At 45.5% G+C, this 16,487-nt stretch overlaps 2 protein-coding genes across 2 annotated transcripts; both read left to right on the top strand.

The window, feature by feature from the left end:
* The first annotated feature begins 246 nt into the window (after positions 1-246).
* Positions 247-3,282, top strand: LOC109622980 (aminopeptidase N-like). The gene is made up of 3 exons (XM_062843467.1): positions 247-2,858; positions 2,922-3,000; positions 3,073-3,282. Exons 1-3 carry the CDS (start codon positions 250-252, stop codon positions 3,235-3,237), a joined length of 2,853 nt encoding a protein of 950 aa, XP_062699451.1. The 5' UTR covers positions 247-249; the 3' UTR covers positions 3,238-3,282.
* An 11,008-nt stretch (positions 3,283-14,290) lies between these two features.
* LOC134284514 (uncharacterized) lies at positions 14,291-15,830 on the top strand. The gene is made up of 2 exons (XM_062843468.1): positions 14,291-15,223; positions 15,285-15,830. Exon 1 carries the CDS (start codon positions 14,324-14,326, stop codon positions 15,041-15,043), a length of 720 nt encoding a protein of 239 aa, XP_062699452.1. The 5' UTR covers positions 14,291-14,323; the 3' UTR covers positions 15,044-15,223; positions 15,285-15,830.
* The last annotated feature ends 657 nt before the right edge of the window (positions 15,831-16,487 follow it).

The following is a 16,487-nucleotide window of genomic DNA, read 5'->3' on the forward strand; positions in this document are numbered from 1 at the left end:
GAATGTCAAGTGGGATCAATCCAATAAAAATGCGGTTGTACGTTTGCAATTTAAGCGGCTCGATAATTGCTGATGGCTCGCTGCTTAATCAGGTATCGGTTCCCCGTCACAGTATGTCTTCCGATTAGATTAGGCAATAATTCGTTTATGCCGATTGGCAATTTTCCCATGAGCTTATCAGTTGGACGAAAATGTATTATCTAACCGCGTTTTTGGCCGGCTCAGCTCAGTTTTGGTTCTCGCCTCGCGATGACACCTTGGAACGTATTAATAGTCTTTTGTGCCATTTCCGCAGTGTACGGATGGTATAGCCACCCCAGAGCTCGAGATGGGTACAGTTTGCCGGACTTGATCAGTACTGACGAAAAGTTCGAAGCTTACCAGCAGCGCCAGGATGCCGCAGTTAGGAACCCCATTGAAGCTCCCTACAGAATCCCCAATTACATCGTTCCATTCCACTACGGACTATGGCTTCGTACCGGAATCCACGAAGGCAACCTAACGTTCGACGGCCGCGCGGATTTGTACTTTAGGGTCACGAATCCGGTGCGAACGATTTATGTGCACAGCCGAGGACTCAACTTGATCAATACAGAACTGTACATGCTGCCTGGAGATGACTTGGATGGCGATCGTGTGCTTCTTGAAAGGCCTAGATATACAATCAACCAAAACCGGGAGTTTATCATCTTCTCATCGCAGCGTATTCTAGTACCGACCGAATCATACATTCTACACGTTGAATATTCCGCTGAGCTTAGAACTGACGATGACGGAATCTATGTTTCCACATACATGAATGAGAACAGAGTCCGGAGACACCTGATCGCAACTCAATTCCAAGCCATCAGCGCTCGGACGGCCTTCCCTTGCTTCGATGAACCAGCCCTGAAAGCAACTTTCAATTTGCAAATTGTCCACGCTGAAGAATACAGTGCCGTTTCTAACACTGCAGTCAAGGAGATTGAAGATTACGAAGAAGATGGCTTCCAAGATTACGTCACAACTAAGTTCGAGCGTACGCCTCGCATGTCCCCATATCTTCTTGCTTTTCTTGTATCTGATTTCATGTACATAGCTGAGGGCAATCAACGAGTGTTCACCCGTCCAAATGCGATCAACCAAACCGAATACGCGCTAGCCTCGGGACTGAGAACGCTTCAGGCCATGGACGAATACCTTGGCATCCCGTACACTACGCACATGAGCAAGTTGGACCAAGCGGCCATTCCGGACTTTGACGCCGGAGCAATGGAGAACTGGGGTCTCTGCAAGTACAGAGAATCCCTATTGCTGTTCAACCCTGCCGTGACGACTTATCGCACCCGCACGTGGATTGACACCATCATCTCTCACGAATACATCCATCAGTGGTTCGGAAATAAAATTACCAACGAATGGTGGAGCTATCTGTGGCTAAACGAAGGATTCGCTACCCTCTACGAATACTACGGTGCACATCTAGCTGCTCCTGAAATGGAGTACTTTGAGCTGTTCACCTTGGACGTTACCCAGTGGGCACTGGATGCTGATTCTCGCGAAGGAACCCGACCCATGAGCTTCAGCAATGGTGCCACCTTCTATGACATCTGGGATCTGTTCGACAGCATTGCTTACTCAAAAGCCGGAGCTGTCTTGAACATGTTCCGTGGTGTACTTGGCGATGAAGTGTGGCGACTCATGAGCAGCGTTTACTTGTCCGATAACGAACTTGAAGCTGTCAATCCGAATGATTTGATTGCCGCAATGGAAGAAGCATCCAAAGATATGGACATTTTGCCCGAGGGAGTTTCAATGCGCGAATTCGTTGAAAGCTGGACTGAGCAGACTGGATATCCGGTGCTGGAGGTCCGTAGAAACTATCGCACCGATGAAATCATACTCTCTCAAGATCGATTCTTCAACAACAAAGTCGTAAATAATGATCCCACTGAATGGATCGTTCCGTACAATGTGGTCAATCAATCCGCCGCCGATTTTGAGTTCCTGAACTGGGATTGGCTAACTGAACGAGCTGTCCGTCTTTCAACAAACGTACCAGATGATCGCTGGATTATGGTCAACAAGCTTCAAACGGGATTCTATCGCGTCAACTACGACGTCCAGAACTGGTACCTCATCATCGACGCCTTGGTTGCCAACTGGGCCAGCGTACATCGCTATAATCGAGCCCAACTGCTAGACGACGCGTTCCACTTGGCTCGTGCAAATCGCCTGGACATGGAAGTCTTCCTGGATTTGATGGTCTATTTGCAGAACGAAGTGGAATATCCCGCCTGGACTGCGGCAAGTCCGATCATCAGCTACTTCTACAACCGACTCCGCGGTACGCCCCATTACGAACACTTCCAACACTTCATTTACAGCTTGCTGGAACACGTCTACGGTACACTCTCGATCGACTCCGTCAGCAAGGATGAAACCAACCTGCACAAATTCTTGAAGCAAACCGTGTCCACTTGGGCGTGTAGAATCGAGAACGAAGACTGCCTGAACCGTACCCATACCCTACTGAGTGAAACCGTGGATCGGAGAGGGCTGGTCCACCCGGACATCAGTGCCGTCACGTACTGCTTCGGATTGCGTGGATCCACCGAACGAGAATTCGTCTACGTGTATGACGTGCTGAAAACATCGGACAATCAAGCTCTGCGGACGCTGCTGATCGATTCGCTGGGATGTTCGGACGACCGAACCGAGCTGAGAGCGTACCTTTACACCGCGGTGGGCGGCGAAATCGACGTCAATTACACACCGGCCGAACGCAGACGGGTCTTGAATGCGGTCATCGCCGGCAGCCGCGAAGGAGTCGATGTGATGATCGATTTCCTGGTCGATCTTTACGACTACGTTTTGTTGTGAGTTGTGTGTGGTTTAAGTTGACTGAAACATTACCATAAAACATTCACTTTCTATTTTAGCCACCTTGGGCAAGGTATGCTGAACAGCTTGGTAGGAAGCATTGCTTCTAGAACCAACAATGAGGAAGAACTTGAAAGGGTAAGGCGTGGCGTCGTTGACTTACCTACTACACATTTGTAATCTATTGCATTGCATTTCTTCCTTGGACAGTTGGAGCATCTTCTGGGATCGCTTGGCAGTAGCATTCCCCCGGCTGTGGCCAACTCGGCTCGTGCAACCGCCGCCAGAAATATGGCTTGGACTTCATCTCGAGAAGGGTTGATCGTGGCCAGCTTCCTGGAGAGTTTTAGCAACAATGAGCAACGGGTGAAGTGAGATTGTCTAACGTCTACCTTGGAAGCTCTCCACTTTCACCAAGGATAATGTATGATCGTTTGTTGAAAAAAAAAAAACGTTTCCATTTATTGTTAAACTGATCTGCATGTATTCCTTCTTTATCTTTTTGGTAGACGTCTCAACTGGGAGTTCTTGAGAAGTTCTTCTTCTTATTTATGGCTCAACGTTCGCATTGGAACTTGGCCTGCCTCTCTTCAACTTAGTGTTCTTAGAGCACTTCCACAGTTATTAATTGAAGAGCTATCTTTACCTGTCATTGCATGGATTTGTACATTGTGTGGCAAGTATAAAGATACACTCCAGGGAGTCAAGAAAATTTTCCCGACCGGAACGGGAATCGAACCCGCCGTCTCCGGATTAGCGATCCATAGCCTCAACCACCAGGCTAACTGGAGACCCTTTTGAGAAGTTACCAACTGCGTGTCTTTTTTGCAGAAGACCCTTTTTACTGAAAGGAATCTTCCATGAATTTCTGAGTGAATCCAAGAAGAAATCTTTGAAAGAATCCCAGGATAAACCTCTGAAAAAACCTGGAAGAATCTCCGGAGAAATCTCTGAAAAAATCTTGTCAGGAATGTCTGGGTGAATCTTAGGAGGAGTCCTTAAAATTCCAGCAATTTCGTGAAAGAATTTTTAGCTGAATCCCTATTGGAATCCTTATGGATTACTGTAAGAATCTCACTCAGGAGAAATTCCTGATGCAATTCCGGAAGAAATCTCGGAAAGAATTCTGAAAGGAATCCACCAAGTAACTCTAAAAAGAATCACGGAATGAGTTCTTGAAGATCCCCCGGGAGAAACCAATGTAAGAATCCCGGAAAAAAATTTCTTCCGGAGTTCCGGTAGGAATCACAGGATAAATACCTGAAGAAATCTCGGAAAGAACCTCTGATATAATCCTGAATCATCAAGGGATTAGATTCATGGAATAATCCCCTAAGGAATCTGTGGAGGATTCCTGAATGGAGTCCCTAGCATACACCCAGAAATATTATGGATTGCCTGGAGATATCTCTAAAAGAAGTTCCGGAAGGAATCACTGAAGGAATACCAGGACTAATCCCTAAGAGAAACCCAGAAATAATCAATGAAATCACATAAAAGAATCATGGATGGAATCGGAAAGAATCCCGGAAAGTATCCCGGGAGGAATCCCAGGAGAAATCTTGGGAGGAGTTCTTGATGGAATCACAAAAGAAATATATAAGCTAACCCCGGGAAGAGTTAATGAAGGAATCCCGGGAGAAATCTCTGAAGAAAAACTTTAGAAAACCCTGGAGTTATCACACTAGATTGCTCCAAAAGAATCTCCGAAAGAATCTTGGGAGGAATCCCTGAAGTTATCCTTGACGAAAACTCAGGAAAGAAGTTGCTGAAGAAATCTCTTATGGAATCCCGGAAGAACCACTGAAAAAAAATCTAGGAAGAATCTCTGAAATAACCCCGTAGAAATATCAGGAAGAATCCTTGAAGGAATTGTGGAACAAAATATTAAAAAATACTTCAAGAGAAACCCCTATAGGAATCCCTAGAGAAATGCCGGAAAGAATCCCGGAAGAAATCCTTGGAGACATCCCTGCAGGGATCCCTGAAAGAATACCGTGAGAAATCCCTAAAAATCTGGAGATAAATAACAGAATAAAAACGTTTCCGAAGGAATTCCAGAAAGTATGCATAAAGGGCTTTCTACAGCAATATCTTTTGGTATCCCAGTTGGTATTCCCAGAGGACTTCCCGATATCATTTCTAGCGGAATACATACCCAAAAAAAAGTCCTTGAGTATTTTTTCCAGGGTTTCCTGGAGACAACCTCTGAGGAATTATTGAAGAAATTCCTAATGAAATCTCAGCAGAAATTGTCGAATAAATCTTGTAAGATGTTCCAATGGTTTCGTACAAGAATTTCCCGATGAAATTCCTCGATAATTTTCCCAGAGAATCCCTGGAGAATTAATGAAGAAATTCTTAAACAAAACTCTCAATAGAACTTCTGGGTGTATTCTCCAACAAACATCTTGAGTAATTTCCCGTGAAATCTCTGAAGACATTCCCGATGGAATTCTGTAGGAATTCCCCAAAACAATTCTTCAATGATGTTCATAGTAACCCATAAAGAACCCAAGAAGAAAATCTTGCTGGAACAAATTGCCCATAAAATTAATTAATGAATATCTGAAGGCAACACTAAAAGAAATCTCAAAAATAAAATTTACAAAATTTCACTAGGAGAAGTTTCTCAAGGAATCCGATACGAATTTGAAGGAATCTCTGTAAAAAATTGGATGGAAACCCAGAAGAAATTCTCTAAGGAGAATTCTGTCAAGAATCCTATGATTTCTTGGAAAAATTCCTCAAAGACTCTTTGGAAGAATCACCCAAGGAGTCTCTGATGGTATCTTCCAAAGAATCCCTAAAGAAATTCACCAAAGAATTCCAACACAAACTTGAAAAAAATAAATGGTGAAGATCGGAAGCTAAATTATTGGAATTCCTGGAGAAATTCGCGAGGGAATTCCAAAAAGAATTTTCCAATGAATCGCTGTATGAATCATTCGCAGAATTCCTGGGTAAATCATTTAAGGAAATCCGCACGGAATCATTGAAAGAATTTCTCAAATAAATTCCTCAACGAATCTCAGGAGAAATTCTCGTTGAAATATCTGAAAAAATCACCAAAAGATTTTCCCAAAAATTTCCTTGCGAAGTTCTTCAATAAATATATGCACAAATTTCTTCGGAAAATCCCTATGTAATTGGTGGAAATCACCTAAGAAATTTCGCAATGGGATGCTTTGGAGAAATACTACAGCGTTGCTTTTGATAAATTTCCGATAGGATGATTATCTGGAAAATTTTCCTATGATTTTCTGAAAGTATTCACATTCTTTCGTGAAGAAATTGCCGAAAGAAATCTTAGAGAAACTCCCTTGAGAATATCTGAAGCTCTTCTTTAACGAATCCCTGCAAAAAATCACCAGGAAATCCTGAAGAAAGTCTTTAAAAAAATTCGGTGAATACTTTGAGATGCTTGGATGAATTCCTTGACATAATTTCTGGAAGAATTCTCCGTGAAACCCCTAAAGTTTACCAAGGATTTCTAAAAAAAAACTTTAAAAAATCAGGAATTTCCAAAAAAAAAATCTCAAAAAATGCCTGATGAATATTGTCAGAATGAAATTAACAGAAGAATACTAAAATTTCCCAATAATTCCAGTTTATGATAATATGATAATCGCTGAAAAAGTTCCAGATTTAACTCTTGGAAGAATTCCCCATAGAAGTTCCTTTACACTTCAACCTTCATTTAAGTAGAATCCATTTAAATAAAATCTATTTAGGTACCTCCATTTAGATAACTTTATTTAAATAACGTTATCTAAATGGAATCTCATTACACAATGGGTCCAGAGCCGCATTTACGAAGACAAAAATATTTGAGCCTGAAAATACATGGTGTCTTTGGTGTTTCTTCTAATTTTTCGACTTTTTTTTTCTCATCATTGTGAAATTAGCGTGGTCCCTTTATTTTAGCTAAGACAAACATCTGCTTCTTAATAGTTTAGAGCAAGTTTACAAGAAAAAAAACATGATTCTATCTCTTATGGTTTCTAACTTATAATTTTTTAAAGGATCATGTTAGGATGATCCATGAAATTCAGTGCTCTTACAATAACTTTTAATCCATTGTGGAACTTGCGGGGATAGCAAAGTCCCTTAGCGTAGGTAAGGCCCCAGGTCCAAACGGAGTTCTGAACCTGACCTCAAAAGTAGCTGTTGCAGAGGCTCCCGAGATGTCCAGGTCTGCGATGCAGAAATGCCTGGACGAGGGAGTTGTCCCAGAAGTTTGGAAGCGGCACAGTCTGGTTCTATTACAAAAGGCAGAGAAACCACCCGGAGACCCGTCGACGTATAGACCAATATGCTTGATCGACACGGCATGGAAGGTGCTTGAAAAGATCATCCTCTATAGATTGTTGAGGCACACTGAACGGCTTCCGGAAGGAGAGGTCGACCGTAGACGCTATCCTGTCAGTTACAAAAACCGCCGAGATAGCGTTCCAGCGTAAGAGAAGGGGGATTCGCTACTGTGCAGTAGTAACTCAGGATACAAGGAACGCGTTCAATAGTGCCAGTTGGCCAGATATTGCCAACGCACTCCTGCGTCTGGGCCACCTGGGTACCTGTACAAGATTCTCGGAAGTTACTGCCAGAATCGAGTACTAGTTTACAACACAGAGGTGGGTTGGAAGTGCTTTCACATAACCTTAGGAGTCCCGCAAGGTTCCATCCTGGGTCCGGAATAATGGAATGTCATGTACGACGAGGTGTTGAGATTAGAGTACCCAGTGGGAGTGGAGATTGTCGGATTTGCTGACGACATTACGCTCGAAGTCTACGGTGAAACGATCGAGGAGGTGAAGTTGACTACCGACCACCCGATCAAGATTGTGGAGGCGTGGATGCGGTCCAGGAAACTGGAGCTGGCTCACCACAAGACTGAGGTGACGATTGTTAACAACCGGATGTCGGAGCAGCAGACGGAGATCAGTGTAGGCGAGTGCATTATCCTGTCAAAGCGCTCTGTCAAACACTTGGGCGTGATGATCGACGATAAGCTTACCTCCGGTAGCCACGTCGATTATGCCTGTAAAAGAGCCTCCACAGCTATTGCGGACTGTCCGGGATGATGTCCAATAGCTCTGCGGTGTACGCCAGTAAGCGCAAGCTTCTGGCTAGTGTTGCTACGTCCATACTTAGGTATGGCGGCCCAGCGTGGGGCACCGCGCTAAATACTAAATGCTACCGACGGCAGCTGGAAAGTACTAACAGGCTCATGTGCCTGAGGGTTGCGAGCGCGTACCGTACCGTGTCACACGACGCTCTCTGCGTCATTACTGGTATGGTGCCTATCAGCATTCTTATCAGTGAGGGCATGGAGTGCTTCGAAATGCGCGGCACAAGAAGCATACGCAGGACTGTCAGGATGGCCTCTATGGTCACATGGCAGCGCGCGTGGGACAGTTCCACCAAAGGAAGGTGGACCCATAGGTTGATACCGAGGGTAGATAGTTGGATTAATAGGCGCCATGGGGAAGTTACATTCCACCTGACACAGGTCCTTACAGGTCATGGTTGCTTCCGACAGTATCTACACCGTTTCGGGCATGCAGATTCTCCCGAATGCTCAGTGGGCAATGGTTTAGAGGAAACGACAGAACACGTTTTGTTCGTGTGCCCGCGTTTTCGCACAATGCGTGACCGCATGCTTGCCACATACGGGGAGGACACAAACCCGGACAACTTGGTCCAGAGGATGTGTAGGGATGAGTTTGGCTGGAACGCCGTTTCAACGGCTATCACCCATATCGTCGGAGAACTACAGAGGAGGTGGCGCGTGGCCTCGGAGAATGGCTAGTCCAGATGCAGTACAAGAGGTGGCCCAGGGGTTCGGAGTCGGCTTCGTAGGTCATACCGGTGCCCTGCGGTCGAGATCGACCCTTACAGCGATTAAGTGGCCGCGGAGAGGAAGTCCCGGTAGCGGTGCTATCGTGGCGTCGGTCTACTGGGTTGGATCCAAGCCCGCGGTTGGAAAGGGGTCCCCGGCAAGGGTCGGGGCAGGTGGAGACCCTGCTGCCAGCAACCTTCTGGTGCAGCTGATAGGGCCTGAAGGGTAGTGATACCCTTGCCTTCAGCAGGTCAGTTCGGGTTGCACGTGGGCATCAGTTCTTGATGTCTGCAAAGCAGTTGGGCGCGGGCGGGGTTGACCCTGCCCGCCTTCCGAGGACAAAGGGAGTGGCGAGGACCACTCGGGAAACTGGCTAAGCGCCAGTATGTTACCGTGATGGACTCTCCAGAGCGAGTCATCGATGTTCGTTGCTGCTAGGCTACGCAGCTAACCTTGAGGGTGCGATGTGCACTAGCCCCTCTCTGAACAAATACCTTCTTGGTGGTTCCGGAGAGACGTAGGGTTTGGCGACCATTGGAATGGTTTAGTGGGCACGAGGAGAGAGTAGTCCTGGCTTTTACTTTTGTTGTAGAAAACGGCCTCAGCCCCACACTACCCTATCCTTCCTGTTAGGGTGTTGAGCAGATTATACCCCTATGGTTAAGAAGAAAAAAAAGGGGATGTGTAAGGATGAGTTTGGCTGGAATGCCGTTTCAACGGCTATAACCCACATCGTCTAGTTCAGACGCGACACAAGAGATGGTTCAGGGGTTCGGAGTCGGTTTTGTAGTTCATACCGGTGCCCTGCCATCGATATCGACCCTTAAGCGATTAAGTGGCTGCGCAGAGAACATCCTGGAACATCCGCTGTCGTGGCGTCGGTCTACTGGGTTGGATCCGAGCCCGCGGTTAGAAAGGAATACCTGGTAAGGTCCGGGCAGGTGAAGACTCTACTGTCAGCAACCATCTGGTGCAGCTGTTAAGGCCTGAAGGGTAGTGAATAGTGATACCCTTGCCTTCAGCAGGTCAGATCGGGTAGCATGTAGGCATCAGTTCTTGATGCCTGCAAAACAGTTGGGCGTGGGGTTGACGCTGCCCACCTTCCGAGGACAAAGGGAGTGGTGAGGCTATGCACCAGCATGCTATCGTGGTGGACTCTCCAAAGGGAGACATCGATGTTCGTTGCTGCAGGCTACGCAGCCTACCCTTGAGGGTGCGATGTGCACTAGCCTCTCTCTGCAGCTATGCCTTCTTGGTGGTTCCGGAGAGACGTAGGGTTTGACGACCGAGGGAGTGTGTTTAGTGGGTCGAGGAGAAAGTAATCCTGACTTTTACTTTTGTTGTAGAAGACGGCCGACAAGCTAAAACCGTATTCAGCAGAGAACCAGGAGGGGCCATCGGCATCGTGGAAGGCCGCTTACACGTTGGTTTTTTTTGTAGTTGAGGATGACCTAAGGACCTAACGCACCATTTTAAATTGATCTGCCCTCGTTCGGGAAATGTTTTGAACACTAAACCTGATTGTTCCTAATTCTAGTAATATTCTTTCTTGTTCCCCATTCTTCCAAACACACGCTGTTTGATTGGCATCTGATCAAAACACAACATCCATCCGTCACTTCAAGTGCAACTCTGCAACCCTTACCAACGGCAACGATACAGTGAATCACGAAATAAATCACAATAATAACGTTACGAGCCCATCACTCAACACCGGCCATCAGTCAAGTGGCGAGTGAGTAAGTGTCGCAGCGATTGCACTCTTCATCACCCATCGCCATCAGCATCGTCCGCATACTCTATCCTGGGATGGGAGTCGGTTAATTGAAACATCAAAGGGCCGTCCTGCGATACCGAGACACGGCGACGCAGTTTTTTTTTTGTTCGAATTATGTATCACAATTGCATCATGTCCCGGCTTTTTCCCCCTTTTCCGCGCTGTTTGTTCCTGTTACAGTTTTGAACAGTTTTTTTTTTCTCGACGAAGCAGACGAAGCAACTTCAATGAGGGTAGGTACCTATGTATGTTGCATTGCGTAGCTGGTTGCGCTGGAAAAAAGAAGGGTCTACTGCGAGTCTCGGAAGCTGAAGCAGTGTGACAAATTGTAATGTGCAAATAACTGTTCATTTGAATGCTGATGGGTGACAAATAAACACTCGTTGCATTTTTTGTGCTCGCGAGCAGGACAATAATGGACTGAATGGTGAACAAATTATTTAAAAAAAGCTACTTATCAATTGAAACCGGATTTGCTTCTGTTAATGATTTAATGAGTTGATCTATGTTTGGTATTTAAGAGGTTTACGTCCTCTTTGTTGAGTTTAAACGTCAATACGATTCATTTATGTGCTGAATATTTCTGAAATGAAGAAGATTAAAGATAGGAAGTAAATACTTGAACCAAAAATTTAAAATATATTCAATAAAGACAACATAAAGGATAGAAGGTAGAAAAAGAAATTCAATAGAAAGGAAAAATAAGATAGGAACTAGCAAATAGGCAGATCGAAAACAGAAGATATGATAGAACGAAGGAGATATGAAGGAACAGATAGAAGGTGAAGGGTATACTGATGCATTTGTCTTTGAAGATAAACTCCTCCAATGAAAATCAAACGTTACTGTATGTGCATCCAGTTAACCGCTTAGTGCTTATAAACACAGCCACGTTTACTTCGCTCAAAGAACCGGAAATGGACATGTTGGTGCGGCTTCCGAAAAAGCTCCCGAGAGACTCCAAGTCTAAAGAAAACCGCAAGGCTGCTGGTTGCTGTTTCCTTTTGGCCCCGTGAACAACAAACATACATCATATCAGAAAACAAGTGGCCCAACATCCGAGAACGAACAAGACCGAGAAGAGAACCATTACCTACCTTGTCGAGGTGGTGGTTCTTCTCCGGAGTTGTAGGATTTGTAGGCCCGCAAGGATCAACAGTCAGTGCACAGGAAGAATTAATGCTTTTTAGTTTCGCTCTGTACATATTTAGGAAGTGTACTGTATGTTCTGTTCCATCCGGGGTTCTTGGTGGTCTTCCGACGACGACGACGACGACGACGACGAAGGACGGAAGAATGAATGAGCCACCGGGTCCACCGGAGCATATATTTGTGATGGATGTTTATTTGCCAGCAATATTTATAAAGCCACATTACGGCATGTATTCGTCTTTTTCCAGTCTAGAGAGACGGATGGTGCAATGTGCGACTCGAATGCAAAGCGGAATGCTGCTACTCTTTGGGAAACACATTTTGAATGTAGTTAGATCAGTCAAGAATTGTACGTTTTGAGGTTGGTTTACTACTCGAAAATAGGTAAATTTACACTCGAAACTGAACGTGAAATGCAAAATTCGTGCATTTCGTGGTCTTTTTGATTTATACCCAAGATAGGGTACAATAGCTTCAGTTGTGTATATTGTGTTTTAGAACGTGAATTCGGGTTCTTGGTGGGCTGCAAAGTATCCTTCTCCAGTGGACCTAGTGCTGTGACAATCGCCTCCTTCCCTCTGGACGTTGAGTGCTCTTAGGTTCTCTAAAACCAACTTCTTTAAAAGCATCTCGTGCCTGGTCCGAAACGGGGTCGCTGACCTCTCCCTAGTTTTGTACTAAATATTAGCTTCTGCTTCAGCTATTGTTCTTCGGAATACTTGCTACATCTTTGTACCAACTCAGTCAGCCATGTTTGACTAGCTTGACAATATCCTTATTTTTATACATTTGATACATATAGTTCATGATTCATACGACTCCGTCCGTGTTCTTCACGATCAAAGAGAGATTCCAATGGGTTTCAAAGGCGTTTCAGGGGGTTGTTTCAGGGATTTCAGGAGCCTTTTAACCTTCCGTAGCTCGCGCGGTTGGCCACCACCGCACTAAGGGGATTCAGGTGGCCAAAAATCGAAAATTGACTTTATTCAATTAGAGATTTAGCTTCGGTAGTTGAAAGTAGACCACTTGGACCAGTTAACCCTAGAATATTATTTTGCTAATCCCTATACTTATCGAGATATTGGTAGCAGAATGAGACCATTGCTAATTTTTGGTAAAACGAATGAAATGTTCAACTTTACAAATCTTTTGCTTGAATAAAAATGTCATTTGGTGATTTGATGATCGAATAAAAAATGTCATACTTTTAAAGTAGTTTCTAAAAGCTTGCGTAGAAATGTTGATTGTAAAACTATTAAATGATACCACATAAAAAAAAAAACAGATTTTCTCCATACAAAAAAAGTTTCGCAAAGTTCCGCTTCGGGACTACTTCTATGTCTTTGTTTAGGACCCAGGGATACATTGAAAACAAATTTGTCAGCTACTAGCTGCTATTCTGCAATTCCAATCAAGTTGTTGGCGAGGATTGAGATATTGCTATATTGAATCACCCTAATGGCCATTAAATACCTCTGAGGAATCATTTGGCCGTCTTGACCGCTTTTCTCGGTAGATCAATCATAGTACAGTCTAAATCCGGCCTTGGATTTCTTAACGAAGCTTGTTTTTACGAATTGGAATACATTTTGTAAATAGGAATAGAAATCCTTAAACGCCTAAAAGAATGCAATGTATAAGGGCATCTCAATCGACGCTCCGCCATCGGACGGCTGTCCGGGAACTCGATGGAATCCGTTTTCCAAAGCAGTCCGGTCTCGAACTTTCCGCTTGCGGTCTGAACTGTAGTCTCCTCGAGAATGGATCACTAAAATAGCTAAAACGGCCGCTATGAAAAGAACAGATAGCGCCACCGTAGTCTTGTGTGTTTGACGTAACTCGACTGCTGTCATTGTGTTACAGTCCATATACGGTGGCGCATTTGTTTTGATGCGGTGAGTAGCGATAAAGTTGGCTACAATGATCCATTCTGCGCGCTCGTTGGTCTTCACTTCCCTCCACGTTAGGAGCCAAGGCAACTCCTAAGCTCTCCACCGAGAAAAACTTGCGTACGTAGTCGTGAAGGTCATGCTCTGACGTGTCGGCGCATATGTGCATTTGACGGTGCTGGAAGTTTTCTTCTGCCCCTCGTACGCAACCACATACGACCCAGCCAATGCGAGTTTTTGCGGCGATTGGTTGCCGTTCTTGGCCTTCTCGAAGTTTCGTTGTCGTCAACAGGTGCGAGTTACTCAAACCGATTAACAGTCCAGGAACGGCCCCTTGATAACTGCTGACTGGTAGACGACGCAGATGCTGGAACTCCTTCGCCAGTTGTACAGCATCCAGCGACTGTTCCGGTAATCCTAGGTTCTCGACGGTATACACTTCGGACAGGTTGAAACGCGTTTCACCCCCAAGCTCCGAAATGCTCAGCGTGTCCAGTTCCGTAGTTGCAATTTTCTTGTTTACTCCACTAGTCCAATGGATGCACAAGGAATGCGCTCGCCCGTTTACTCCAAGTTCGTCTGCAATAGCTTTTTCCACGACAGTCACAGATGAACCGTCGTCCAAGAATGCGTACGTATTCACCGAGCCATTCTTCCCGTACAATGTCACAGGCAGAATCTTGAACAACGTCGATGAAATGGGCTGACGGTGGATGGTAACAGTGGCATCGGTAACTGACTGTTTCTTGATTGGCTCCGAGTAAGGAACTAGAGGATGAATTGCGGGATATTAACCGTAGCATGAGCAGCACTTTCACCGACACGAATACCCAATGGAGATTCAACCCGCCGTCTGCCCCACATATGGGTGGATGTTGGGAACGGATGGTTCGATCCGTGAAGACGGCACTCGGATCATTGCCCATGTCCCGAAAGTTTGACGACGAGTCGTTCATCACTTTGCTGGCTGAAGCGGAGCACATGGTGAACTCGCGGCCTTTGACGTTTCTTCCATTGGACAGCGAGGAGCATGAATCATTAACACCGAACCATTTCCTTATGCTCAACTCAAACGGTGTTCGGCAACCAGTCAAAGCACCAGTGGACGAGAGACAAGCTTTAAAAGGCAGCTGGGAGCTGATCCAGAACAAATTGGACTCGTTCTGGAATCGTTGGATTGTTGAATACCTTCCAATAATATCTCGGCGGTCAAAGTGGTTCACCGATGTTGCGCCCATAAAGGAAGGATCTTTGGTTGTGGTGGCCGACGGGAAGGTACGGAACCAATGGATACGTGGTCGTGTTTGTCGAACCTATCCAGGTAAGGACGGAGCAGTGCGACTAGCGGACGTTGAGACAACTAACGGAATTTTAAGAAGGAGAGCGGTTTGCAACCTGGCTATTTTGGACGCAGCTAGGCAGGATGAAATAGCAGTGGGCGATCGTGATGATGCAGATAGCGACGGGCGCAGTATAGCCAGCAGTCGCGGATACGGTGCCGCTGAACAAGGGTTCGCATGACACGAGGGGGAGGATGTTGTGACGAATGCGTCTATTGGCGCGCCCCCGAAAGTTTAGAACGTTTGGATACGAAAGTGTGAGTAGAGTATTCATGCGAAGGCGAACTGTCAGAGACGGTGATAGGCGATAAATTGATTTATCATTGTTTTGATACCGTATAGTGCAACCTGAATTGTAAAAGTGAATTATTATTCTTTATTAAATTACCTTGAAATACTAATTGTAAAATAACTAATTACAGATTTATTTATAAACTACCTTATTGCGAAACAAAAGTGAACTAAAAATACCGTAAATTACTAAGTACGAGACCAATTGTAAGTAACTTAATTCTAGCTATCTTGTGCTCTTCTAATTAATAAAATCTTACAGCTTTGAGCTGATTCTCACCGGCAAAAGGTGAATTTTGCTACAAAGAGCTCCGAAAGGTAACCCCGACCGCAACATTCTCAAAGAATTGTGGTACCATCATGCAGCACGGATCGTTCGTGCGCCAGACTCGGTCGCAAACTCGAGTGACTCAAAATGCAACCGACAGAGGCTCCCAACCTTCTTCCAGTGATGATGCACAGGTACGATTTCGGAACGACGGGGATTTCGAACCTTCGGTGGTCGACGTAGAGCATGGTGGAGACTACGAGTGTACGGAATGTACGCGGCCCAACAATGCCGAGATGTATATGGTACAGTGCGGAATATGCAAGCACTGGTACCATTTTTCTTGCGCGAAAGTGGGCAAAGCTACAGTACGAACTAGAGACTTCATCTGTGAAAAATGTCTACCGAAAGTCCACGCACCCCCCGCTAGCTCCAGGACCGGCCAGTCTAGTACGTCGAGTGCTCGGCGAGCCCAGATCGCCCGGGATCTTCAGAAGCTGGAGGATGAAAGATGCTTACGGGAAAAGCTAGAGGAGGAACGGTTGCAGAAAGAGAAGCTGCTGATCGAGAAGGCGATAAACGAGAAGCTGGAAAGGGAGAAAAAATACTTAGCTCGGAAGCATGAGCTTCTGCGCCAACAGGATGAAGATCTGGTGAGCGAAAGAAGTGGAAGAAGCAGTCGGAGCCAGGCAAACAGCCGACAAAAAGTGGAAGAGTGGATCAAACATCCACAAATGTCTACCGACGGCGGCCCGGCTGTCGATTCAAGTTCTACCGGATTTAAGCCACAAGATCATCAACAGAAGCAACCAGAACAAGCTGGTGGGCCTGCCGGATCGTCAACACCCCTGGAAATCAGCGAACTTTCCGATCGTGGTCACCAGCGGATCCAAGCTGGAATTACAGAATCGGTTCCTCGCACCACAGATATCATTTCCATCGGAGACAGCCCGGTAATCGAAGACGGTTGTGCAAACCAACCCCTCAGCGCACAGCAATGTGAAGTGGAACGACAAGTTAACCCACCTAAACTTCTACCATTGGTTAACATCCAACCGTATGTCCG

Source organism: Aedes albopictus, unplaced genomic scaffold (genome assembly GCF_035046485.1).
Source record: "Aedes albopictus strain Foshan unplaced genomic scaffold, AalbF5 HiC_scaffold_236, whole genome shotgun sequence".
In the NCBI taxonomy this organism is placed as follows: Eukaryota; Metazoa; Arthropoda; class Insecta; order Diptera; family Culicidae; genus Aedes; species Aedes albopictus.

What these genes read in the sequence shown, in the direction of transcription:
- LOC134284514 (XM_062843468.1), top strand. Translation starts at nt 14,324, where the DNA reads ATGAGCAGCACTTTCACCGACACGAATACCCAATGGAGATTCAACCCG.
- LOC109622980 (XM_062843467.1), top strand. Translation starts at nt 250, where the DNA reads ATGACACCTTGGAACGTATTAATAGTCTTTTGTGCCATTTCCGCAGTG. An exon ending in CTTTACGACTACGTTTTGTT is followed by an intron (nt 2,859 to 2,921) that starts GTGAGTTGTGTG and finishes TTTCTATTTTAG; the next exon opens with CCACCTTGGGCAAGGTATGC. An exon ending in ATGAGGAAGAACTTGAAAGG is followed by an intron (nt 3,001 to 3,072) that starts GTAAGGCGTGGC and finishes TTCCTTGGACAG; the next exon opens with TTGGAGCATCTTCTGGGATC.